Source organism: Pseudophryne corroboree, chromosome 3 (genome assembly GCF_028390025.1).
Source record: "Pseudophryne corroboree isolate aPseCor3 chromosome 3, aPseCor3.hap2, whole genome shotgun sequence".
NCBI lineage: Eukaryota > Metazoa > Chordata > Amphibia > Anura > Myobatrachidae > Pseudophryne > Pseudophryne corroboree.
Window position 1 is genome coordinate 205162907 of NC_086446.1, and position 27395 is coordinate 205190301.

General features: G+C 45.2%; 1 protein-coding gene across 5 annotated transcripts in view; it reads right to left on the minus strand.

Moving 5' to 3' along the window:
• CDH23 (cadherin related 23) overlaps positions 1–27395 on the minus strand; it is a 1868204-nt gene that overhangs the window by 236226 nt on the left and 1604583 nt on the right. For all 5 annotated transcript variants that reach the window (XM_063958779.1, XM_063958778.1, XM_063958781.1 and 2 more), the window contains 4 exons: positions 25577–25726; positions 24850–24978; positions 18368–18496; positions 17289–17516 (listed from right to left, as the gene is read on the minus strand). In XM_063958779.1, coding sequence (XP_063814849.1) covers positions 17289–17516; positions 18368–18496; positions 24850–24978; positions 25577–25726 — 636 coding nt within the window. The remainder of the gene's footprint in view (positions 1–17288; positions 17517–18367; positions 18497–24849; positions 24979–25576; positions 25727–27395) is intronic.

The following is a 27395-nucleotide window of genomic DNA, read 5'->3' on the forward strand; positions in this document are numbered from 1 at the left end:
ACTGGGGTCATAACTGCAGGGGCATTACCAGTGGGTGCATGACTACAGGGGGTAAACTACAGGGGGCTAAACGACTGGGGGCATTACTACAGGCAACATTACTATTGGGGGCAATACTACACGGGCATTACCATTAAGGGCATTACTGATGGGGTGCACCTCTAATGAGGGCATTGTAAAGGGGACACGTCATAAGGGGCACCACTCCTGGGGTCATAAGGCGCACTACTATTGCGGGTATTGCATAAGGGGCACTACTACTGTGGGCATAGTATAAGGGGTGCTACTGCTGTGGGCATTACTGTATGGGCCGACAAAGAAGCTGAGTTCACGGTCCGCCCTCCGTCGCTCCGCCCCTACCATCGCTGCCGCACTGGAAGCCCTGGTTCCAGACTCCCAGCTGCAGCGGATCTGGGACCAGGCTGGCTTTATAATCCCTGCCGCCGCATCGCGCTCCTGTGACCGTGGCGCTACTAGTTCAAATCTGTCGCTGATTGGCTGCCGGTCTGCAGCAGTTTTGAAATATTAGCACCGTGGTCACAGGAGCTCGATGCGGCGGCAGTGATAATAAAGCCAGCCTGGTTCCCGATCCACTGCAGCCGCCCTCAGCCTCCTCTGCCGCCCCGCCCTCGGACCTCTGCATGCCCACAGCCTCCTCCTCCGCACTATCTCCGAGGCCCAGCTAAACAGGTAATCTTACCCTGCTGCCTTTCTCCCTAGTCCCTACTGTATGCCCCTGCTGTCACTTTGCATGTCCCTGCTGTCATTTTCCATGTCCGTGCTGTCACTCTCCCTGTCACTCTGTCACTCTATAATGTGAATTTCGGCTCATTCTGTGTGCTATAATGTGAATTTCGGCTCATACCGTGTGCTATAATGTGAATTTCGGCTCATACCGTGTGCTATAATGTGAATTTCGGCTTATACTGTGTGGTGTAATGTGAATTTGGCTCATACTGTGTGGTGTAATATAAATCTCGGCTCATACTGTGTGGTATAATGTGAATTTCGGCTCATACTGTGTGCTATAATGTGAATATCGGCTCATACTGTGTGCTATAATGTGAAAGGGGTCCTATTATTGTGGTGCATAATGTGTATAAGGGGTATATGGTGTGGTAAACCACACTGAAGGGCACGCCCCCTTTTGCGTGGTCCTGCCCTTTTTTCAGGAGCGCGCACGCCATCGGCGCGCACATAATTACAACCTTCACTTTTCCATACCCCCACTTCAAAATTTACACTTGGGTGCTACTACTGTGGGCATTATTACTATTGTGTGACCACGCCCCTTTCTTTTTGAGACCGCACCACCTTTTTGCCGCGCGCGCAATACCTTTATTACATGGGCACCGTGGGGAGGGGGGTGAGTTCCACCACCTCTCTAGGACCACTTTAAGCACTGCCTATGCCTGCTCAGTAGCAGAGAGCCCCTAGGATTTCAAATTTATGACACCCAGGGCCATTTTGAGGGGCCAGCCCCCAACCCTCCCTGCTGGCTACATTGCTGTCGACTGGCCGCCAGCTGCCGCAGACCTGTTTGAGCACTCCCTCCTGTTTACCTGCATTTTCACACTGGGTGCGATATTGGCGTCAAACAGCCCTGATCACACCATGCACTATATACACTAGGAGCCTATATATCATATTCCCCCATTTTGCTGTGGTACATAACATTCCGCATCACCACAAACCGCAGCAATACAGAAATACAAAGTACTACTTCCTAGTAAAGTGGACCCTGAATCATATGGTATGTACAATGTCATCCTGAGATGGCATTCGATGTTTACCTCAACCTGCGAACAACTATGCATTTCAGTTTATTAAATTGATCGTACTTTGCATTCCCTAAAGCAGGCTATGGGGCACCGATACAATGAGAAATCGGAGGGACTGCGGTAACTTTGGTATTGTCCCAGCAGTTTCTCTCTTGTTAAAAAGTTAGAAGCAGAATTAACAGTTTTCCACCAGAAACACAGAAAGCAGGGGCTATCACCGCTAGATATTCCGACCCCTAAAACGTTATACGTATTTTTACTAGAGATGAGCGGGTTCGGTTCCTCGGAATCCGAACCCCCCCGAACTTCACGCTTTTTACACGGGTCCGAGGCAGACTCGGATCTTCCCCCCTTGCTCGGCTAACCCGAGCGCGCCCGAACGTCATCATCCCGCTGTCGGATTCTCGCGAGGCTCGTATTCTATCGCGAGACTCGGATTCTATATAAGGAGCCGCGCGTCGCCGCCATTTTCACACATGCATTGAGATTGATAGGGAGAGGACGTGGCTGGCGTCCTCTCCGTTTAGATAGAGAGTGAGACACTTGATTTACTGGAGCATTAGGAGTACTCAGAGAGTGCAGAGTTTTGCTGATAGTTATACTAGTGGTGACCACCAGTTTTATTTATTATTTAATATAATCCGTTCTCTGCCTGAAAAAAAACGATACACAGTCACATACCATATCTGTGCTCAGCCTCAGTGTGCTGCATGATAATATCATCTATGTATATCTGACTGTGCTGAGTAGTGCTCACTGCTCACACAGCTTAATTGTGGGGGAGACTGGGGAGCAGTTATAGCAGGAGTACATATTTAACAGTGCACACTTTTGCTGCCAGAGTGCCAGTGTGACTGACCAGCAGTTACCACCAGTATATTGTCTGCCTGAAAAAGTTAAACACTCGTGTGGTGTTTTTTTTTTAATTCTATATATAAACGCATTCTGCTGACAGTGTCCAGCAGGTCCGTCATTCATTATATTTCTATCTTCTTCATGCTAGTAGTTTAGGAGTCTGCAGTGCTGACAGTGTCCAGCAGGTCCGTCATTATACAATATATACCTGTCCTGCAGTAGTGATATATATATATTTTTTATATCATTATCATCCAGTCTATACTAGCAGACGCAGTACGGTAGTCCACGGCTGTAGCTACCTCTGTGTCGGCAGTCGCTCGTCCATAATTGTATACCTACCTGTGGTGTTTTGTTTTGTTTTTCTATCTTCTTCATACTAGTAGTTTAGGAGTCTGCAGTGCTGACAGTGTCCAGCAGGTCCGTCATTATACAATATATACCTGTCCTGCAGTAGTGATATATATATATTTTTTATATCATTATCATCCAGTCTATACTAGCAGACGCAGTACGGTAGTCCACGGCTGTAGCTACCTCTGTGTCGGCAGTCGCTCGTCCATAATTGTATACCTACCTGTGGTGTTTTTTTTTTTTTCTATCTTCTTCATACTAGTAGTTTAGGAGTCTGCAGTGCTGACAGTGTCCAGCAGGTCCGTCATTATACAATATATACCTGTCCTGCAGTAGTGATATATATATATATTTTTATATCATTATCATCCAGTCTATACTAGCAGACGCAGTACGGTAGTCCACGGCTGTAGCTACCTCTGTGTCGGCAGTCGCTCGTCCATAATTGTATACCTACCTGTGGTGGTTTTTTTTTTTCTATCTTCTTCATACTAGTAGTTTAGGAGTCTGCAGTGCTGACAGTGTCCAGCAGGTCCGTCATTATACAATATATACCTGTCCTGCAGTAGTGATATATATATATTTTTTATATCATTATCATCCAGTCTATACTAGCAGACGCAGTACGGTAGTCCACGGCTGTAGCTACCTCTGTGTCGGCAGTCGCTCGTCATCCATAAGTATACTAGTATCCATCCATCCATCTCCATTGTAAACCTGAGGTGCCTTTTAGTTGTGCCTATTAAAATATGGAGAACAAAAATGTTGAGGTTCCAAAAATAGGGAAAGATCAAGATCCACTTCCACCTCGTGCTGAAGCTGCTGCCACTAGTCATGGCCGAGACGATGAAATGCCATCAACGTCGTCTGCCAAGGCCGATGCCCAATGTCATAGTACAGAGCATGTAAAATCCAAAACACCAAATATCAGTAAAAAAAGGACTCAAAAATCTAAAATAAAATCGTCGGAGGAGAAGCGTAAACTTGCCAATATGCCATTTACCACACGGAGTGGCAAGGAACGGCTGAGGCCCTGGCCTATGTTCATGGCTAGTGGTTCAGCTTCACATGAGGATGGAAGCACTCAGCCTCTCGCTAGAAAAATGAAAAGACTTAAGCTGGCAAAAGCACAGCAAAGAACTGTGCGTTCTTCGAAATCACAAATCCACAAGGAGAGTCCAATTGTGTCGGTTGCGATGCCTGACCTTCCCAACACTGGACGTGAAGAGCATGCGCCTTCCATCATTTGCACGCCCCCTGCAAGTGCTGGAAGGAGCACCCGCAGTCCAGTTCCTGATAGTCAGATTGAAGATGTCAGTGTTGAAGTACACCAGGATGAGGAGGATATGGGTGTTGCTGGCGCTGGGGAGGAAATTGACCAGGAGGATTCTGATGGTGAGGTGGTTTGTTTAAGTCAGGCACACGGGGAGACACCTGTTGTCCGTGGGAGGAATATGGCCATTGACATGCCTGGTGAAAATACCAAAAAAATCAGCTCTTCAGTGTGGAAGTATTTCAACAGAAATGCGGACAACATTTGTCAAGCCGTGTGTTGCCTTTGTCAAGCTGTAATAAGTAGGGGTAAGGACGTTAACCACCTCGGAACATCCTCCCTTATACGTCACCTGCAGCGCATTCATCATAAGTCAGTGACAAGTTCAAAAACTTTGGGCGACAGCGGAAGCAGTCCACTGACCAGTAAATCCCTTCCTCTTGTAACCAAGCTCACGCAAACCACCCCACCAACTCCCTCAGTGTCAATTTCCTCCTTCCCCAGGAATGCCAATAGTCCTGCAGGCCATGTCACTGGCAATTCTGACGAGTCCTCTCCTGCCTGGGATTCCTCCGATGCATCCTTGCATGTAACGCCTACTGCTGCTGGCGCTGCTGTTGTTGCTGCTGGGAGTCGATGGTCATCCCAGAGGGGAAGTCGTAAGACCACTTTTACTACTTCCACCAAACAATTGACTGTCCAACAGTCCTTTGCGAGGAAGATGAAATATCACAGCAGTCATCCTGCTGCAAAGCGGATAACTGAGGCCTTGGCATCCTGGGCGGTGAGAACCGTGGTTCCGGTATCCATCATTACTGCAGAGCCAACTATAGACTTGTTTGAGGTACTGTGTCCCCGGTACCAAATACCATCTAGGTTCCATTTCTCTAGGCAGGCGATACCGAAAATGTACACAGACCTCAGAAAAAGACTCACCAGTGTCCTAAAAAATGCAGTTGTACCCAATGTCCACTTAACCACGGACATGTGGACAAGTGGAGCAGGGCAGACTCAGGACTATATGACTGTGACAGCCCACTGGGTAGATGTATGGACTCCCGCCGCAAGAACAGCAGCGGCGGCACCAGTAGCAGCATCTCGCAAACGCCAACTCTTTCCTAGGCAGGCTACGCTTTGTATCACCGCTTTCCAGAATACGCACACAGCTAAAAACCTCTTACGGCAACTGAGGAAGATCATCGCAGAATGGCTTACCCCAATTGGACTCTCCTGTGGATTTGTGGCATCGGACAACGCCAGCAATATTGTGTGTGCATTAAATATGGGCAAATTCCATCACGTCCCATGTTTTGCACATACCTTGAATTTGGTGGTGCAGAATTATTTAAAAAACGAGAGGGGCGTGCAAGAGATGCTGTCGGTGGCCAGAAGAATTGCGGGACACTTTCGGCGTACAGGCACCACGTACAGAAGACTGGAGCAACACCAAAAACGCCTGAACCTGCCCTGCCATCATCTGAAGCAAGAAGTGGTAACGAGGTGGAATTCAACCCTCTATATGCTTCAGAGGTTGGAGGAGCAGCAAAAGGCCATTCAAGCCTCTACAACTGAGCACGATATAGGAGGTGGAATGCACCTGTCTCAAGCGCAGTGGAAAATGATTTCAACGTTGTGCAAGGTTCTGCAACCTTTTGAACTTGCCACACGTGAAGTCAGTTCAGACACTGCCAGCCTGAGTCAGGTCATTCCCCTCATCAGGCTTTTGCAGAAGAAGCTGGAGACATTGAAGGAGGAGCTAACACAGAGCGATTCCGCTAGGCATGTGGGACTTGTGGATGGAGCCCTTAATTCGCTTAACAAGGATTCACGGGTGGTCAATCTGTTGAAATCAGAGCACTACATTTTGGCCACCGTGCTCGATCCTAGATTTAAAACCTACGTTGTATCTCTCTTTCCGGCAGACACAAGTCTGCAGGGGTTCAAAGAACTGCTGGTGAGAAAATTGTCAAGTCAAGCGGAACGCGACCTGTCAACATCTCCTCCTTCACATTTTCCCGCAACTGGGGGTGTGAGGAAAAGGCTCAGAATTCCGAGCCCACCCGCTGGCGGTGATGCAGGGCAGTCTGGAGCGACTGCTGATGCTGACATCTGGTCCGGACTGAAGGACCTGCCAACGATTACGGACATGTCGTCTACTGTCACTGCATATGATTCTCTCCCCATTGAAAGAATGGTGGATGATTATATGAGTGACCGCATCCAAGTAGGCACGTCAGACAGTCCGTACGTATACTGGCAGGAAAAAGAGGCAATTTGGAGGCCCTTGCACAAACTGGCTTTATTCTACCTAAGTTGCCCTCCCACAAGTGTGTACTCCGAAAGAGTGTTTAGTGCCGCCGCTCACCTTGTCAGCAATCGGCGTACGAGGTTACTTCCAGAAAATGTGGAGAAGATGATGTTCATTAAAATGAATTATAATCAATTCCTCCATGGAGACATTCACCAGCAGCAATTGCCTCCACAAAGTACACAGGGAGCTGTGTTGGTGGATTCCAGTGGGGACGAATTGATAATCTGTGAGGAGGGGGATGTACACGGTGATGAATCGGAGGATGATGATGAGGTGGACATCTTGCCTCTGTAGAGCCAGTTTGTGCAAGGAGAGATTAATTGCTTCTTTTTTGGTGGGGGTCCAAACCAACCCGTCATTTCAGTCACAGTCGTGTGGCAGACCCTGTCACTGAAATGATGGGTTGGTTAAAGTGTGCATGTCCTGTTTATACAACATAAGGGTGGGTGGGAGGGCCCAAGGACAATTCCATCTTGCACCTCTTTTTTCTTTCATTTTTCTTTGCGTCATGTGCTGTTTGGGGAGTGTTTTTTGGAAGGGCCATCCTGCGTGACACTGCAGTGCCACTCCTAGATGGGCCAGGTGTTTGTCTCGGCCACTTGGGTCGCTGAGCTTAGTCATCCAGCGACCTCGGTGCAAATTTTAGGACTAAAAATAATATTGTGAGGTGTGAGGTGTTCAGAATAGACTGAAAATGAGTGGAAATTATGGTTATTGAGGTTAATAATACTTTGGGATCAAAATGACCCCCAAATTCTATGATTTAAGCTGTTTTTTAGGGTTTTTTGAAAAAAACACCCGAATCCAAAACACACCCGAATCCGACAAAAAAAAATTCGGTGAGGTTTTGCCAAAACGCGTTCGAACCCAAAACACGGCCGCGGAACCGAACCCAAAACCAAAACCCGAAAAATTTCCGGTGCACATCTCTAATTTTTACATTAGGTAACAGTTGTGTGGCTTTATAATGAAACATAGCTTTAATACATGGATAGACAGACAGACAGATAATATAAACTGAAACAAGACAACCAGTTTCACACAGGTGTCAGCACATCATACTGTATGTAAATCTTATCCACCATAGAAATACAGTTACCAACATGAAACCATATATCTCTGCGAATCTCTGTATTCACTAGCTTTGTCATACACGTCTAAAGCTGGGTACACACCTGGGTGACTTTATAGCCAACTGGCCATCGCTGCGCCAGAGTGGCCAATTTAGGTAAGTATACACAGTTACCAGTCGAACACTCAATGTGCCGTATAGATATCAAAACTGGGCAGGCATTTGAATGTGTCCACGCAGTTTTGACTTCAGTGCCCACAGCAAGTGTAGTACACACAGTTAGATGCGCAGATATATATTCAGATTGTGCTGCACAGCCATCGCGAAAAGTCGGTCAATGACGTCATTCACAGATATATCTGGTGTACACACCTGCCGACCAGTTTGCGATATATTGGCCATTCACTTGAATGGCTAATATATTGCCCTGTTTGTATGCAGCTTGAGGCAATAATGAGAAATAACTTCTGAATTTATCTTTGCTCTTTTTAATATTTGGTTGTTTAGCCATTGTTAGATGCCCATTTACCCAGTTAAAACTAAGTAAATGTAGGTGAAGCATTTTACATAGTCATGTTGAGTTTACTATTACTACTGTACATTAGAGAGCTGTTTTATGACGTGGTATAGGGTAGGGCTGCACACGGGTGAATATGGCACAGAGAAGACTACAAAGCTTTATTATTTGTTCTTTACCATCATAAAAGAGGAAATACAGTGCTATCTAGATTTGAATTCAGTAATACAAAACTAAAGGTGGGTACACACTGATAGTTATATCTGCCGATCAATTGATCTGCACATATATCTCTATGGACGGATCGGGCAGTGTGCTGTGCATACACACTGCCCGATCCGTCGGGGACTGACGTCAGCTGTCAATCGCCGCCGGCCGCCCGTACCCACGCAGCGACGCGCCAATATATCAGTGGATATATCGGCTGTGCTGCGGGGCAGACGCAATATGTCTGTGAACGACGGAGTTCACAGACATATCGCCCGTACATACCGGCCGACGGACCCACGATATATCGGCCGTTCAAGAGAACGGCCGACATATATCGGCCAGTGTGTACCCACCTTAAGAATAAAGCTAAAAGGCAAATGGATCATCTATACGGCTTCTTTTTATTTTTACTTAATATTTTATTTTCTTTACCATTATTTTTCAAATTCATCAACTGGGAGATTGTTTAAAAGCATCTGATAGTTCAAATATAACAATATTTTCTAACATTAATCTTGATTTCATCCCCCCTCTACTCAATACCAGAATAATAATAGCTTTGTGAACGAATTCCACTTAGGATCACTTAAACCTTATAACATAGTTGCCTACCCTCCCTCATTCTGCAGGAGACTCCCTGAAATAGTAGTAATCTCCCTCACTCCCTGAATGGTCCCTCAATCTCCCTGAAAAAAAAAAAAATCATAGATACATACATTTAAATGGGATCATCAGCGCCATTTCCCTGAATTAGTTATAAGACACAATGATCCCTATGGCTACATGCATTTTAAAGGTTTCTTGTGGCCACTTACAGTATATGGAACCTCTTGTAAAACACAATACACAAACAAATCCTGCAAAATATCAGTGTCTTTTCTTCAACAAATAGATCTTACTGACTTTGGGGCTCATTTACATTTGGATGCAAGTCATTTTCATGACACGCCTCTCAGATGTAGCAGTACATGCCCGCGCTGATAGGTGTTATTTTCACAATCTCCCTGAAATACTTTTTCAAAAGTAGGCAAGTATGCCTTATAATAGATGAGGTTTGCCACTGGAAAATTTTAATTTCACAGATGTCTTATGAAAATGTATGCCCTTAAAATGGCAATTTCTTTTAATTTTTTTTTACTGCCTAGCAGTAAAAATAAGATTTTAAACCTACCGGTAAATCTTTTTCTCGTAGTCCGTAGAGGATGCTGGGGACTCCGTAAGGACCATGGGGATAGAGGGGCTCCGCAGGAGACATGGGCACTTTAAGAAAGAACTTTAGGTATGGGTGTGCACTGGCTCCTCCCTCTATGCCCCTCCTCCAGACCTCAGTTAGAGAAACTGTGCCCAGAGGAGACGGACAGTACGAGGAAAGGATTTTTATTAATCCAAGGGCAAGATTCGTACCAGCCACACCAATCACACCGTATAACTTGTGATATACTAACCAGTTAACAGTATGAAAATAACATAGCATCAGTCCAAGACCGATGAAAACTAGAACAAAACCCTTATGTAAACAAAACTATATACAAGTCTTGCAGAATTAGTCCACACTTGGGACGGGCGCCCAGCATCCTCTACGGACTACGAGAAAAAGATTTACCGGTAGGTTTAAAATCTTATTTTCTCTTACGTCCTAGAGGATGCTGGGGACTCCGTAAGGACCATGGGGATTATACCAAAGCTCCCAAACGGGCGGGAGAGTGCGGATGACTCTGCAGCACCGATTGAGCAAACAGGAGGTCCTCCTCAGCCAGGGTCTCAAACTTATAAAACTTTGCAAAGGTGTTTGAACCCGACCAAGTAGCAGCTCGGCACAGCTGTAGTGCCGAGACCCCTCGGGCAGCCGCCCAAGACGACCCCACCTTCCTAGTGGAATGGGCCTTGACCGATTTTGGTAACGGCAATCCTGCCGTAGAATGTGCCTGCTGAATCGTGTTACAGATCCAGTGAGCAATAGTCTGCTTTGAGGCAGGGCACCAACCTTGTTGGCTGCATACAGGACAAACAGTGCTTCTGTTTTTCTGACTCTAGCCGTTCTGGCCACGTAAATTTTCAAAGCCCTGACCACATCAAGGGACTCGGAATCCTCCAAGTCACGTGTAGCCACAGGCACCACAATAGGTTGGTTCATATGAAAAGATTACACCACCATAGGCAAGGATTGAGGACGAGTCCTCAATTCCGCTCTATCCATATGGAAAACCAAATAGGGGCTTTTATGGACTTAAGGAACTTAAGGAAACTCAACACCACGTTAAGGTCCCAAGGCGCCACCGGAGGTACAAAAGGAGGCTGAATATGCAGCACTCCCTTCACAAAAGTCTGTACTTCTGGAGAGAAGCCAATTCTTTTTGAAAGAAAATGCATAAGGCCGAAATCTGAACCTTAATGGAGCCTAATTTTAGGCCCAGATTCACTCCAGTTTGTAGGAAGTGAAGGAAACGGCCCAGATGGAATTCTTCCATAGGAGCATTCCTGGCCTCACACCAAGAAACATATTTTCGCCGTATACGGTGATAATGTTTAGAAGTCATGTCCTTCCTAGCCTTTATCAGCGTAGGAATGACCTCATCCAGAATGCCTTTTTCCGCTAGGATCCGGCGTTCAACCGCCATGCCGTCAAACGCAGCTGCGGTAAGTCTTGGAACAGACAGGGCCCCTGTTGCAACAGGTCCTGTCTTAGACGAAGAGGTCACGGATCTTCTGCGAGCATTTCCTGCAGATCCGGATACCAGGTCCTTCGTGGCCAATCTGGAACAACGAGAATTGTTCTCACTCCTCTCTTTCTTATTATTTTCAACACCTTGGGTATGAGAGGAAGAGGAGGAAATACATAGACCGACTGGACACCCACGGTGTCACTAGGGCATCTACAGCTACCGCCTGAGGATCTTTTGATCTGGCATAATACCTCTGTAGCTTTTTGTTGAGGCGGAACGCCATCATGTCTATCTGGGGTAGTCCCCACTGATTTGCAATCCGTGCAAAGACTTCCGGATGAAGTCCCCACTCTCCTGGATGCAGATCGTGTCTGCTGAAGAAGTCTGCTTCCCAGTTATCCACTCCCGGAATGAACACTGCTGCCAGTGTGCTTACATAAATTTCCGCCCAGCGAAGAATTCTGGTGGCTTCCGCCATTGCCACTCTGCTCCTTGTGCCGCCTTGGCGGTTTACATGAGCCACTGCGGTGATGTTGTCTGACTGGATCAGAACTGGTTGGTCGCGCAGTAAGGTCTCTGCTTGACGTAGGGCATTGTATATGGCCCTCAGTTCCGGGATGTAGATGTGAAGACAAGCCTCTTGACTTGACCAAAGACCTTGGAAGTTTCTTCCCTGTGTGACTGCTCCCCAACCTCGGAGGCTCGCGTCCGTGGTCACCAGGATCCAGTCCTGAATGCCGAACCTGCGGCCTTCTAGAAGGTGAGCACTCTGCAGCCACCACAGGAGAGATACCCTGGCCCTGGGGAACAGGGAGATTAACTGATGAATCTGTAGATGTGACCCGGACCACTTGTCCAGTAGAACCCACTGGAAAGTCCTCGCATGGAGTCTGCCGAAGGGAATGGCCTCATATGATGCCACCATCTTTCCCAGGACTCGAGTGCAGTGATGCACTGACACCTGTTTTGGTTTCAATAGGTTCCTGACTAGAGTCATGAGTTCCTGAGCTTTTTCTATCGGAAGATAAACCCTTTTCTGGTCTGTATCCAGAATCATGCCCAAAAAAGTCAGACGAGTCGTAGGAACCAACTGTGTCTTCGGGATATTGATGATCCAGCCGTGTTGCTATAACACCTTCAGTGAAAGTGATACGCTGTTCAGTAACTGCTCTCTTGATCTCGCTTTTATGAGGAGATCGTCCAAGTACGGGATAATTGTGACACCTTGCTTGCGCAGGAGCACCATCATTTTCGCCATTACCTTGGTGAAAATCCTCGGGGCCGTGGAAAGCCCAAACGGCAACGTCTGAAATTGGTAATGACAATCCTGTACCGCAAATCTCAGGTACGCCTGATGAGGTGGATAAATGGGAACATGAAGGTATGCATCCTTTATGTCCAGAGATACCATAAAATCCCCCCCTTCCAGGCTGGCGATGACCGCTCTTAGCGATTCCATCTTGAACTTGAACCTTTTCAATTATAGGTTCAGGAATTTTAAAATTTAATATGGGTCTGATCGAACCGTCCGGTTTCGGGACTACAAACAGGGTTGAGTAATATCCCCTTCCTTGTTAAAGCAGGGGAACCTTGACCACCACCTGTTGAAGATACAATTTGTGAATTGCATTTAACACTATCTCCCCTTCCTGGGGTGAAGCTGGCAGGGCCGATTTGAAAAATCAACAAGGAGGCACCTCTTCGAATTCCAGCTTGTAACCCTGAGAAACAATTTTTATTGCCCAGGGATCCACTTGCGAGTGAACCCATGATGTGGCTGAAAATTCGAAGACGTGCCCCCACTGGGGCGGACTCATTTAACGGAGCCCCAGCGTCATGCGGTGGATTTTGCAGAGGCCGGGAAGGACTTCTGTTCCTGGGAACTAGCTGTGTTGTGCAGCTTTTTCCCTCTGCCCTTATCTCTGGCAAGAAAGGACGCACCTCGTACTTTCTTGTTTCTTTGTGATCGAAAGGACTGCATTTGGTAATGTGGTGCTTTCTTAGGCTGTGAGGGAATATAAGGCAAACAATTAGATTTACCAGCTGTAGCTGTGGAGACCAGGTCCGAGAAACCTTCCCCAAACAATTCCTGACCCCTGTAAGGTAAAACCTCCATATGCCTCTTTGAGTCGGCATCACCTGTTCATTGCCGGGTCCATAGGTCTCGTCTAACAGAAATCGACATAGCGTCTTTGAGCATCTCTCATATATAAGACAGCATCTTTTATATGCCCTAGGGTCAATAAGATGGTATCCTTATCTAGGATCTCAATTTCCGCTGATAAGGTATCTGTCCAAGCTGCTACAGCGCTACAAACCCAGGCCGACACAATTGCCGGTCTGAGTAAGGTACCAGAATGTGTGCAAATGGACTTCAAGGTAACCTCCTGCTTGCGGTCAGCAGGATCCCTGAGGGAAGCCGTATCTTGGGATGGCTACCTTTTTGGATAAGCGTGTCAATGCTTTGTCCACCCTAGGGGAGGATTCCCACCGTATCCTGTCCGTTGGCGGGAAAGGATACACCATAAGAATCCTTTTGGGAATCTGCAGTTTTTTGTCTGGAGATTCCCAAGCTTCTTCACATAATTCGTTCAACTCATGTGAGGGGGGAAAGGTTACCTCAGGTTTCTTTCCCTTATACATGTGTACCCTCGCGTCAGGGACAGGGGGTTCCTCTATGCAAAACATCCTTTATTGCAATAATCATATATCGAATACATTTAGCCAATTTTGGCTGTAATTTTGCATCATCGTAGTCGACACTGGAGTCAGAATCCGTGTCGGTATCTGTGTCTATTATTTGGGATAGTGGGCGCTTTTGAGACCCCGAAGGTCCCTGCGACATAGGGACAGACATGGGTTGACTCCCTGGCTGTACCTCTAATCTTTTGTGCAATAAATTTACATTAGCACTTAAAACATTCCACATATCCATCCAGTCAGGTGTCGGCGTTGTCGACGGAGACACCACATTAATTTGCTCCCCGTCCTCTCTAGGAGAGCCTTTTACCTCCGACATGTCGACACACGCGTACCGACATACCACACACTCAGGGAATCCTCTTATCTGAAGACAGTTCTCCCACAAGGCCCTTTGGAGAGACAGAGAGAGAGTATGCCAGCACACACCCCAGCGCTATATGACCCAGGAAAAAACACAATAAATATATGTTTACCCAGTAGCGCTGTGTATATATGTATATGCGCCTAATTATGTGCCCCCCCTCTTCTTTAAAAACCTCTTTCACTGTGGTATAAGCAGGGGAGAGTCCGGGGAGCTTCCTCTCAGCTGTGCTGTGGAGAAAATGGCGCTGTGAGTGCTGAGGGAGAAGCCCCGCCCCCTCGGCGGCGGGCTTCTGTCCCGCTCAAATACACTAAAAATTGGCGGGGGCTCTTATATATATACAGTGGCCAGCTGTATACATATATATTTTTGCCAAAGAGAGGTTCATATGCTGCCCAGGGCGCCCCCCCTGCACCCTGCACCCTTACAGTGACTGCCGTGTGTGAGGTGTATGGGAGCAATGGTGCACAGCGTTACTGCTGTGCGTTACCTCAGTGAAGATCATGAAGTCTTCTGCCGCCTCTGAAATCTTCTTTTCTTCTCATACTCACCCGGCTTCTATCTTCCGGCTCTGTGAGGAGGACGGCGGCGCGGCTCCGGGACGAACTCCAGGGTGAGACCTGTGTTCCGACTCCCTCTGGAGCTAATGGTGTCCAGTAGCCTAAGAAGCAGAGCCTTGAAACTCACAGAAGTAGGTCTGCTTCTCTCTCCTCAGTCCCACGATGCAGGGAGCCTGTTGCCAGCAGGCTCCCTGAAAATAAAAAACCTAACAAATATACTTTCTGACAGGAAACTCAGGAGAGCTCCCTGTAATGCACCCAGTCTCCTCTGGGCACAGAAGTAAACTGAGGTCTGGAGGAGGGGCATAGAGGGAGGAGCCAGTGAACACCCAGACCTAAAGTCTTTCTTAAAGTGCCCATGTCTCCTGCGGAGCCCGTCTATCCCCATGGTCCTTACGGAGTCCCCAGCATCCTCTAGGACATAAGAGAAAATATAATAATTCAATACTAAGGGGTATATTTACTAAAGGGGTCCGTTCAGGATACCGGCGTTCGGGATCCTGACAGTCGCAATCCTGACACTGGGGCTAATTGAGGTTGCATTGCAAATCGCGATCTAATTGGAATTATTGCGTTCGCCCTGCATGCGCCGCACTTTCTGCCGGTGCCCCTCAGAAATTGCGAACACCTCTGCCTGTTAATCAGGCACAGGCGTTTGCGGTGCGGGGGCGGTAACACTCTGACTCCTAGGCGGAGACGGAGCGTTGCAGGGGTGTGGCTTGTAAATGGGGGCGTGCCGGCGCGAACGAAGCATAGCGGGGGCATGATCACAGCGGCTGCATGACATCACATGCAGCCGCCGCGAGCAGGAAGATGGCGGCGGGCCTCCTGCGGGGGCACCTAAGCTGCACCAACAGGAGGCATCCCAAATTTCTGCGATGAAGCAGGAATTGCGATCGCAATTTCTGCTTCATCAGGAGGGGGAGGGGGGGGCAGTGGTCAGCATGCTGGGCGGACTTGCCCTGCAATGGGCAGCCTCCAGCATGCGATCCTTACGGAATTAGGCCCACTGCTCGGAATGCCGACGCCAGCATCCCTACATGGATTGAAATGCTGGCACCAGGATCCCAAATGTCGGAATCCCGATCGACCTCTGCCGGGACTCCTTGTTGGTATGCTGCAGGAGGGGGGAGATTAGGTTTAGGCTGCGGCGGAAGAGTTAGGGTTAGGCAGCTGGGAAGGGAAGGTTAGGCTGCGGGGAGGAGAGAGTTACTGCTGCTGGGAGGGGGGGTTAGGTTTAGGCATCCCCGGGGAGGGTGAGGGTTAGTCTGTGGGAACGGGGGGATAGGTTTAGGCACCACGAGGGAGGGTTAGGGTTAGGCTGTGGGAGGGGGGGAAGGTTAGGGTTAGGCTGTGGGAAGGGATGGATAGTGTTAGGGGGCAAGGGGGGAGGCTAAACATACTTTACATACTTCAGGATGCCGATGTCGGTCATATGACCGCCGGCATCCCATCTCCTCGGATATCACATGTATCTTTTACTAAAGTGTGGTTATATAGAAGCAGAACTGTTGCCCATAGCAACCAATCAGATTCTACTTATTCATCTAGCACCTTCTAAAAGGTAATAGCTAGCATCTGATTGGTTGCTATGAGAAACATCTCCATTCTGTAACCTCACACTTTAGTAAATATACCCTTAAGGGTGAACAAGTTTGAAACCATAAAATAATAAAAAATTCCCACACATACAGTATGCCAGTTTGGCAAGCCAATGTTGTTGCATTTAAATAAATTACCTGACAATTGTATTGTGCTTCTCCTAATCATGCATGACCTAAATTAGATTCGGTTTAAATATATTCTTCCATTTGGAGGGTTTGGAGAAGTCATGTCAGTCAATAAGCTCCATATAGTGTATTTTTGAAGTCATCAGTCAACTTGAAAGTACAGTACGTGGTGACCAGACAATAAACTTTGCAATTCAATTTAGCCAATAACCTAAATATATGTATGGCGAACTTGCTCACATGAAAAGGCCTGTAGGGTAGACTGCTACATTAATTACAAACTTAGCATTTCTTGTTGCTATCTACCAAGTTACAATGTAGAAAATAAGGATGTCATATCAGTATGCGAGGTCAGACTATTCACTTGATAAAAATCAGTTAAACTATAACTCACATATACAAAGTTTAGAAAATACTTGGCAACATTGTACAGTATGCCTCCAGTGCAGGAGAACCCAAGAGGGGAAGTCCACGTGAGACATTCGGGTGAAGTGGGAGGGGTGTGTGTGGCAAGTCACATCATCAAGCTCAAGGGGCTGGGCTTAATGACACAATGTACTGCCCATTGGGTTATCAAGCACCCAGAGCACCCACTTCACTGTGAGCTGGTCCACTTTCCCAAGAGTCCAGGAGAACTGGCTGAAATTGCAGGACAGTAGGAAAGTATGTTTTAGAAGGAACTTTCAAAGTAAAAAAAAAAAAGTCAACTGCCGATCAGTATCTAATATATTCGTGGTTGGAGAATACAGAATACAGCAGATAGCACTACTACTGCATATACTACTTCTATATAATTATCAATGATATAAATATCAATATGTTATGAATCAAAGATAACAAAAAATAACACTGGTCTTTTGGCTCTAGAGCAAGATATTACTTATATTAAAGTACTCACTGAGAGAGCTGGGGTTCCTTCATCTTCCACTACAACCATAAGCCGATAGAAGCTCTGTTTTTCACGATCAGGAGGAGATGGGCGAGTTGCAATTTCACCAGTGAGTCTATCCATTCGAAAAATAAGGTCATCATTGCCTTGTGTGATGTAGTAAGAGAGAACACTGTTCAGCCCTTTGTCCTTGTCTGTTGCTGTGACTCTTATAAGCGATGTCCCTCCTCCTACATTCTGGATATAGTGAAGAAGAAAACAGATTAAGCAGGATTTTATAGTTACTTGTACCAGGTTATACTGTTCTACATGTAGAGGTCAAATTTCCACCTATGCAACCTATGCTTCTGCTTAGGCCATTATGGACAAACCCACCAGCTGGATTTTCCTTGATGCCATCAAACTCAAATTCTTAGAGGAGGGTTTGTATCAGACTGATGACCCTGGTCTGGATGATTTCTGTTTAGTGGGCAGGAGGTGGCAGTTTGCTGGTAGTGACGCGAGATCACGGGGCGAGCACATAGTAGTCGAGTTTAGCCACACAAAGTAATGGCCGCGATAGCGAAAAGTCCTGTTTGGAAACCCAAACGGGTCACTTTTTGTATATTTCAGCTTGCCACCCCCGGGGGTATCGAGCTAAAATTATGATATTGCATCCGTTGGCAGAAACAATTGAATAGCTGCTGGCAGGTGCAAACAGGTGCAGGAGGGGTTGCAAGCATTTGATTACCCCTCTTTAAGTAATTATTTAATTTAATACAAAATGTTTTGCCATTGGCATTATAGAATATGCACTTTTTCACATACAGGGCGGTATTCAATACTTTCCACCCCCTTACACACTCGTTCTGTTTCTGCTGACGGGCATGGTATCATTATTTCAGCTCCCTATTCCCAGGGTAGTGAGGTACCCAACCCTTTACGCAGCTAAACCTGATTACTGTGGGAGCGATATGCGTGATAACGGAGATCACTTCAGAAAGGAGATTGGGCGTGATATATCATTTGAATACCGCCAATGTTACTTCTTTTTTATTCACCACCTACATAAAAAGTAAATGACATCACAACAAAATGATCACACATACCTCAAAAACACTGACATTGTAGCCAAATGGACTATTAATTAGAGGAGGATTGTCATTCACATCCAATACATTTACTGTTAAGGTGTAATCTGTCCTTCGAGGAGGGGACCCTTTATCAGAAGCCTGGATCTGAAACATAAACAAGGTATATGTTATAGGTGTTCCACTATAGCATACCCTCCAACTGTACCTTTTTGGCCGGTACAGTACAGTTTTTTTATGGTCTGTACCGGCCAAAAAGGGGTTTGTACCGATTTTTGACTCACTAAATTTCCATTGAAAGTATAGGAAAGGGGGCACCCATGGTCACTCCCCCATTCCTAATTTGTACCATTTTTTGAGTGTAAAATGTTGGAGGGTATGCTATAGTAATAAATACAAAGGTTTTATTTTGTGTCTGTATTGTATAAAAAGTGTGATAGAAACATTGCAATTAGTTTCTAGAAATCAAACATAAAAATCCTAATACAGGTTTCAACAGATATATACACTGCTCAAAAAAATTAAGGGAACACTAAAATAACACATCCTAGATCTGAATGAATGAAGTATTCTTATTAAATACTTTGTTTTTTACATAGTTCAATGTGCTGACAACAAAATCACGCAAAAATTATCAATGGAAATCAAAGTTATTAACCCATGGAGGTCTGGATTTGGAGTCACACTCAAAATTAAAGTGGAAAAACACACTACAGGCTGATCCAACTTTGATGTAATGTCCTTAAAACAAGTCAAAATGAGGCTCAGTAGTGTGTGTGGCCTCCACGTGCCTGTATGACCTCCCTACAACGCCTGGGCATGCTCCTGATGAGGTGGCGGATGCTCTCCTGAGGGATCTCCTCCCAGACCTGGACTAAAGCATCCGTCAACTCCTGGACAGTCTGTGGTGCAACGTAGTGTTGGTGGATGGAGCGAGACATGATGTCCCAGATGTGCTCAATTGGATTCAGGTCTGGGGAACGGGCGGGCCAGTCCTTAGCATCAATGCCTTCGTCTTGCAGGAACTGCTGACACACTGCAGCCACATGAGGTCTAGCATTGTCTTGCATTAGGAGGAACCCAGGGCCAACCGCACCAGCATATGGTCTCACAAGGGGTCTGAGGATCTCATCTCGGTACCTAATGGCAGTCAGGCTACCTCTGGCGAGCACATGGAGGGCTGTGCGGCCCCACAAAGAAATGCCACCCCACACTATTACTGACCCACTGCCAAACCGGTCATGCTGGAGGATGTTGCAGGCAGCAGAACGTTCTCCTTGGCGTCTCCAGACTCTGTCACATCTGTCACATGTGCTCAGTGAGAACCTGCTTTCATCTGTGAAGAGCACAGGGCGCCAGTGGCGAATTTGCCAATCTTGGTGTTCTCTGGAAAATGCCAAACGTCCTGCACGATGTTGGGCTGTAAGTACAACCCCCACCTGTGGACGTCGGACCCTCATACCAACCTCATGGAGTCTGTTTCTGATCGTTTGAGTAGACACATGCACATTTGTGGCTTGCTGGAGGTCATTTTGAAGGGCTCTGGCAGTGCTCCTCCTGTTCCTCCTTGCACAAAGGCGGAGGTAGCGGTCCTGCTGCTGGGTTGTTGCCCTCCTACGGCCTCCTCCACATCTCCTGATGTACTGGCCTGTCTCCTGGTAGCGCCTCCATGCTCTGAACACTACGCTGACAGACACAGCAAACCTTCTTGCCACAGCTCGCATTGATGTGCCATCCTGGATGAGCTGCACTACCTGAGCCACTTGTGTGGGTTGTAGGGAGGTCATACAGGCACGTGGAGGCCACACACACTACTGAGCCTCATGTTGACTTGTTTTAAGGACATTACATCAAAGTTGGATCAGCCTGTAGTGTGATTTTCCACTTTAATTTTGAGGGTGACTCCAAATCCAGACCTCCATGGGTTAATAAATTTGATTTCCATTGATAATTTTTGTGTGATTTTGTTGTCAGCACATTCAACTATGTAAAGAACAAAGTATTTAATAAGAATATTTCATTCATTCAGATCTAGGATGTGTTATTTTAGTGTTCCCTTTATTTTTTTGAGCAGTGTATATATATATATATATATATATATATATATAATATCTTTTTTTTTCTTTAAAGAACCTGCTTTATTTAAGAATGAATGATGTGCAACGAGACGGGTACAAAGAAAATAATCAAGGGTAGGAAATGATACATTAAAAATTCCAACATCCAACATATTTGCAACAAAAGCACAAACATATAGTTTTCATTGAGACTGGCAAAATGTGAACTATAACCACGTAACTACATCCTCATAGAAAAATAGGTGATGGAATCAATATTGATCACGAACAAGACAGATAAGACAGTGTGCAAAAGCAGCCTACACAACCATCAGTGAAAAGCATCCCCCACACTCCAAACATTAGCCAAAACAAACACCAATAAGCACAAAGGCACTATAAATATAATAAAATGCTACTTTATGTTCCTTAAAAAGGTAAAGTGTTCTCCTATACCAGGGATGGGAAACCTTTGGCCCTTCAGCTGTTGTTGAACTACATATCCCAGCATGCCCTGCAGCAGTTTTAGCATGCCCAAGAAGCAAAACCATTGCAGAACATGCTGGTATGTGTAGTTCAACAACAGCTGGAGGGCCAAAGGTTCCCCACCCCTGTCCTATACATAATCATTGATTTTTTTAAACTGAGTCTCTTCTTCCACAATTGTATTTATCTACTTGTAGGGTGTAGCCTCATTATTGGGTAGTCCTAGCATATTACTTCACCATTGCAAACGTGTAATATCAGGATCACACTACTGTATATTGTTTTATTCTGTTTTCATTTGAGTTATCATGGAAGGAGTGGACTTTGCACTAAACATTCATATTTGACTCAGTTGAAAAAAATCTATGATAATGTAAACATTTTACCTTTTTAAGGAATACAGAGTGGCATTTTATTGTATTTACAGTATAGCACCACCTATGTGCTTATTGGTGTTTACCAGATAAACATACACAGTTATGTATAGGGTTCTGGAAATCCTGATCAATATGCCAACCACCCTGAGAAAGAGAACCATCCAAACGTCCACAAACCAAAGATCAAGGGGGACGTGCTCCATGATGAACCAACCAAGATAGCCAAGAACAGATAAGCTTTGTCCTCAATAATGCTTGAAATGTGTTCCATTTGATATAGAAGCCGATTCTTTTCTTCACAAAAATATCGCAAATCTCTATGATATTAATATCAAGAAAATGCTTTCTAAAATTATGGGGGATCTTGGGGTGATGGTCCATGTACAACTCTCTTTTTTGGGAAGGACAAATATAATTAAAATTATATATTTTCCGAAACTCCTTTACCCATTACAAGTTCTCCCCCTTTTGCTTTCTAGACAAGACCTCTTTCAGATAACATCGGCCTTTAGGAAATGTATTTGGAACAATAAGCGCGCGAGAATCGGTCTATTTAAATTAGGTCAGCCTAAAACAAATGGGGGGGGGTGTGTGTGTTTAACTTTCCAGACATTCTGACGTATAGCTATGCTTCTCATATTCACTATATTAAGGACTGGTTGTCTAGTACCCAAATTTACACAGACTCACTTCTCGAACAAAATTTCATTCCTCATGTGTCCCTGATAGCTTTTCTGCACTTAACCGATGCTGAGATCTCTACGGATTTAACTAATAATCCCCTCCTAATGACTACGAGGAAAGTTTGGCTATCCCTGAGACATAAATATAAATTACACAAACACCTATCTATCCATTTGCCTTTCTTGCAGAATCCGGGTTTTCAAACTGGAGAGGCCACCTATCCTTTCAATGAATGGAAATCGTTAGGCCTTTGTAATATAGGACAGCTAATCAACCTTGAATCCCATAAACCATTATCTTACGCGGAGGCCCTGTCTAAATACCCATATATTGGCCCCCAGAACTTTGCTTTTTTTCAAGCCCAACATTATGTCAGCACGGTTTCCAGACTATTACCTGCAACTGATTGGGATAATCAACTGGACCGAATATTATTGCAACCGGAACTACCCAAAGGTGCTATTTCCTTTTACTACAAACACCTCCACACTATAATAGACCGTTCTACATATAAAACTGGGATAGCCCAATGGTTGGAAAATTTTCCTAATTTAGATGTTGATGGGTTACTGCACATGCTACATTTTTCAATAGCTATGTTCCCCGCTGCTAAATACATGGAAATGTATCTTAATATCTTTCACAGATCCTATATTTCTCCCCATAGAGGTTTCTTAATAGGCCTTTTAAGCGATCCCTCTTGTCCCAAATGTGGCCATCATTCGGCAGACCTTTATCATTGTTTTTGGGCCTGTCCACTTTTAAGACGGTTCTGGTTAACAGTCTGGCGTTTTGCCTCCCAACATTTAGTGAACTACATCCCCTTTACACCGGAATGGGCTATATTTGGCATCATACCCCCTGGTACCAGAGCTCCCAAAGCCGTTAAAAAATTACTTTTAGCAATCTCATCGGCAGCTAGAAAAGCTGTTTTGCACATTCCGACTCTAGAAATGTTCAAGGAAAAACTATTTTTTATTTGCCATATGGATTGGTTGGAGTCCTCACTTCAAAAAGAATCTCGCACCAAATCCTTTTTCGCCAACATGGGAAAGTTTTATTGAAACACTACCCACTCATACTAGAGAGGCCATTAGCTCATGTTTTCGCAGCACACTCTGGTATGAAACCAGGATTTTTCTTAGAGACCCTCCCATCACTCTTGATAGCGCTGGCTAGCGGTCATGGCGTGTTCCTGTCTCTCTAAAGGTCCAGATTGTACCTGTGGGTGTCATTTGTAATTCCATAATATTGTACCTGTTAACCCCTTTTTTTTTTTTGTACTCCTCCCTACATCGCGCATCATGTTTTGTATTTATTGTGTTATGCCTTTTCTATTTTCCCCAACATATTCCTGTAAATATTGCTAATTTCTATAAGGAAATGCTTCAATAAATAAATAAATGTAAAAAAAAAAAAAAGAAGAAGCCGATTCTTTGATCAATGGCATGGAAAATGGATTTACATCTTTGCTGGGATATTTGGCATTTAGAATATGCAAAATTAGTTTTTGAGTGGGTTTTGATGAATATCTGTTACAGTTGTGGGGAAGAGAGTTAAGGAATGTGGTAGCCGACTCCATTGATCTAGGTAATAATGTAGTGTACTTTCCAAATTCTGATTACTGTAGGTCAGGTCCAAAAACATTGGACAGAGTACCTAACTGACAACAAACTCTCAAAAATAAGTTCGAAGTAGAAGGGAAAATGTATATAGATGTACAAGGTACTCTGTAGGGTATATGGTCAGGATTCCGATGTAATACCAACACCGGAATCCCAATAGCCTTCAGAACACCGACAGCGGAATCCTGTGGGGGAGGTTAGGGTTAGGCTGCACAGAAGGGGTGTTAGTGTTAGGCACTAAGGGGGGAGGGTTAGGTTTAGGCTGCAGGAAAGGGGGGGAAGGGTTAGGTTTAGGCACCACCGAGGGGGTGGGGGGTGGGGGGGTTGTAGAGTAAGGCACCAATAGGGAAGGTTAGGGTTAGGCTGTGGAAAGGTAGGGTTAGGTTTAGGTGGTTAGGGAGGTTGTGGTACCTAACGCACCACTCTCAGCATTGCCACGATCGGATGCTGGTGTTGGGATACTGACCGCCAGCTTCCCGGCCGCTGGCTTTTCATACTGAATCCAAATAGACTCCTAAATCTGATCGCCAAACTGCCGACAGGGCACCAATAATGGAGTCAGTTGATGATCACATACCTACAGTATTCAGATGCCTATCCCACTTCTCCAGCACTGCTATTTTTCCACCAGCTGTACACAGCCAAACATCCCACCCAAAATGGTAATGCATCTGATTCAATAGATAATGCCTAACAACCAGTAATGGTTAAACTATAACCTTATTTTCACTACTGAAGTTATAAGGTAAGCATAACATCAGGGAGAAAGTAAAGTGCTCCAATTATTAGTACATGGGGCCACTGGAGGAACCCATGGCCCCATGTACTACGCTAATGTTGGCTGGCCATGAGCTGAACTGTTGCCTTGTTTAGTAAAATGGATTGTAGAGCAATACAAGTGTAGGACATGGCATTATGTTGCATTACAAACTTTAGCAGGCTGACCAATTTGATTTATATATTAAGCATGTAATATAGAGCATCTGCAGTTATAAAAACGTGAAATATCAAAGCGCACTATGCTTTTATGTCTGGGGGCTTATGTAATAGCCTGTGAGATGCAGGCTGTGTGGAAACTGGTGGGTGTGCCGTATTTTAAAGCAGCAATCATTCACAAGGCAAAACCAACTAGTTTTGCCTTGTAAATGATCGCTGCTTTAAAAGTAAGGGTACGTTTGTCATAATTCCTGCACAGCCTGGATCTTGCTGGTTATTATACAGGTATAAGCCACACACTCCAAAAGCTTTTCATTTCCGATAATTGGTTTTACCTTTAAAGAATGCAACTCCAATAATTCTCTGTCCAATGGTTGCACTAGAAACACTTCACCATACGTATTGTTTGTGGTGCGGATGTCAAAAAGCCTATTACCATTTCCAGCTGTTAGAGAAAAGGTCACCTGTGACAAATAAGAAAGAAATCACAATGTTCCCAATGAGAAAGCAAAGACTTGAAAATAATTGATCGAATGTTACGACTTTGATAGCCATGTTTGCAGTACAGTTGCCAACTGACCCCGATTTCAATTTGTAGGTCAAAATTAGCAGTTTGACAATTGCAGTGCAGGTTCGCTGATCATGTTCAAGGTTTACTTATTCACCCTTCACAATAAAACTGGTATTTAGATTTTTAAACACTTTTTAAATATATTTAAATAATTTAAAAAGTATTTCAATGATCGTGTGTTAACTCATTGCTCATGTGCAAACAGGCTCTTCCACAGTTCGATGAAATTGGCTCGAACATGGTTGAACTTATGCTTCCTCCAATTTAGCTATATTTTTTGCTCAATTGATAAAACATTCAAAAAATGACTGTAAATTAAAACCCCCCACCTTTTTATTGATTTAACAAACCGGTTCCAGCATTTCTAGATAAGAAATACTCAAAAGCAATCTCATTACAGATCCTAAGTGCTCATTGCGAATACATACATTTTAAAAGTTATTACAGGCATGCTCACTGCTAAAACACAGGGATAAAAATTCTTACAGTACCTCCCCATTACTGCCGGCATCAGGATCTCTAGCCAAGACTAAAGCTATTCTTCTTCCTGTGGGACAGTCCTCTGCTACATTGACTACTGATTCAGAAGTTGGATCAAACTGGGGACGGTTGTCATTCTCATCCAAAATTGTTATCTGTACCTGTAAAAGTGAACGCACCTTTTAAATGCCACATAAATTAAGTGTCAATCATTTACCACTATTATATTACCTTTTATACCAGAGCTTAAACAGTGACGACAAAACTTAGATGTGCACATGGAGGGTTTCCAGTTGTCTGAAAACCACTGTGTCCCCGCAACATTAGTAGCAGTGTAAAATACCTCCACATTCCACCTATAATTACCATCTTCCTTACTAGCAAGCATGAATCACCATTCACACTGTAATAATATAGGTACTGCACTGAATACTGTACTGACATAAGCACTAGTAATATAACCAGGCATGGGTAAATAGGATATGGAGCACAAGCCACCCACATACAATCTGAAACTATATCACCTAATAACAGAATACAGTATATTATGTTCCGCCTCCTCCGGCTCACTAACCTAGGTAAATGCCGGGCGCCCGCTGAGACTGTTTTACCAGCGGGCACCGGCTCTTTCCCCCTAAGCGGCAGCCGGAAGCTGGAGCTCACTCCGCTATGGGAGAGACGTCATGATGTCTCTCCCAATGTTGCGAGGAGCGGGCGCCAGACGGAGGCTGTGGTCAAGAAGCAGGAGCGGGGCTGGTGAGTATTGGTTTTTTTTGTGTGTAAGCAGTGATACTGGAGGGGGGAACTGGGGGCATATCTACTGGGGGGCAAACAAACTGGGGGCATAACTAACTGGGAGCATAACCAACTGGGGGTATAACCAACTGGGGGCATAACCAACTGGGGGCATAACCAACTGGGGGCATAACCAACTGGGGGCATAACTTCTGGGGGCATAACTACTGGGGGCATAACTACTGGGGGCATAACTACTGTGGGCATAACCATTGGGGGCATAACCAACTGGGAGCATATCTACTGGGGCAGACCAACTGGTGGCACTACAGGGGGCATATCTACTGGGGACATAGCTACAGGGGACATAACTATGGGGGCATTACTACTGAGGCAATACTAATGAGAGCATAGCATAGGGGGCACGTAATAAGGGGGATCACTCCTGGGGACATAAGGGGCACCAATACTATGGGCTCTACATAAGGGGCACTACCACTACAGTGGGTATTGCATAAGGGGCACTACTGCTGTAGGCATTATGTGTATTTGGCGTGCTACTACTGTGGGCTTTGTGTATAAGGGGCATTAATGTGTGTCATAACATGAATAAGGGTGGTGTAATGTGAATAAGATTATGCTACTGTGCGGCGTCATTTTAATTGGGGATACTCTTGGGTGACCATGCCTCTTTCTTTCCAAGACCATGCCCCCTTTTTGCGGCACTTTGTTTCACAAGCATGGGGGGGTGAGGGGGTTGAGTACCACCTCTCTAGGACCACTTTAACCACTGTACACCGACATTGCCTAATAATAGGAATACAGCCATCTGACTGGTATCTGTGTCCTGTCTTCTGTCACATACCACAGCACCATATTGTTGGCACTTCACAGAAAGAAATACATAGCTGCTCTACTGTAAATCCCCTTGGAAGACATATGAAGGCATCTCGTAGCTACATAATGTGAAGGAAAACCAATGAAACTGCTTACATGTTATCTAATTAAAGGTATTCAACAACTGTAGGTGCTTTAGAGTATGAAAAATCACTTTACAGTGTGTAACAATATTGGAGAAGTATACAATTAGCTTTT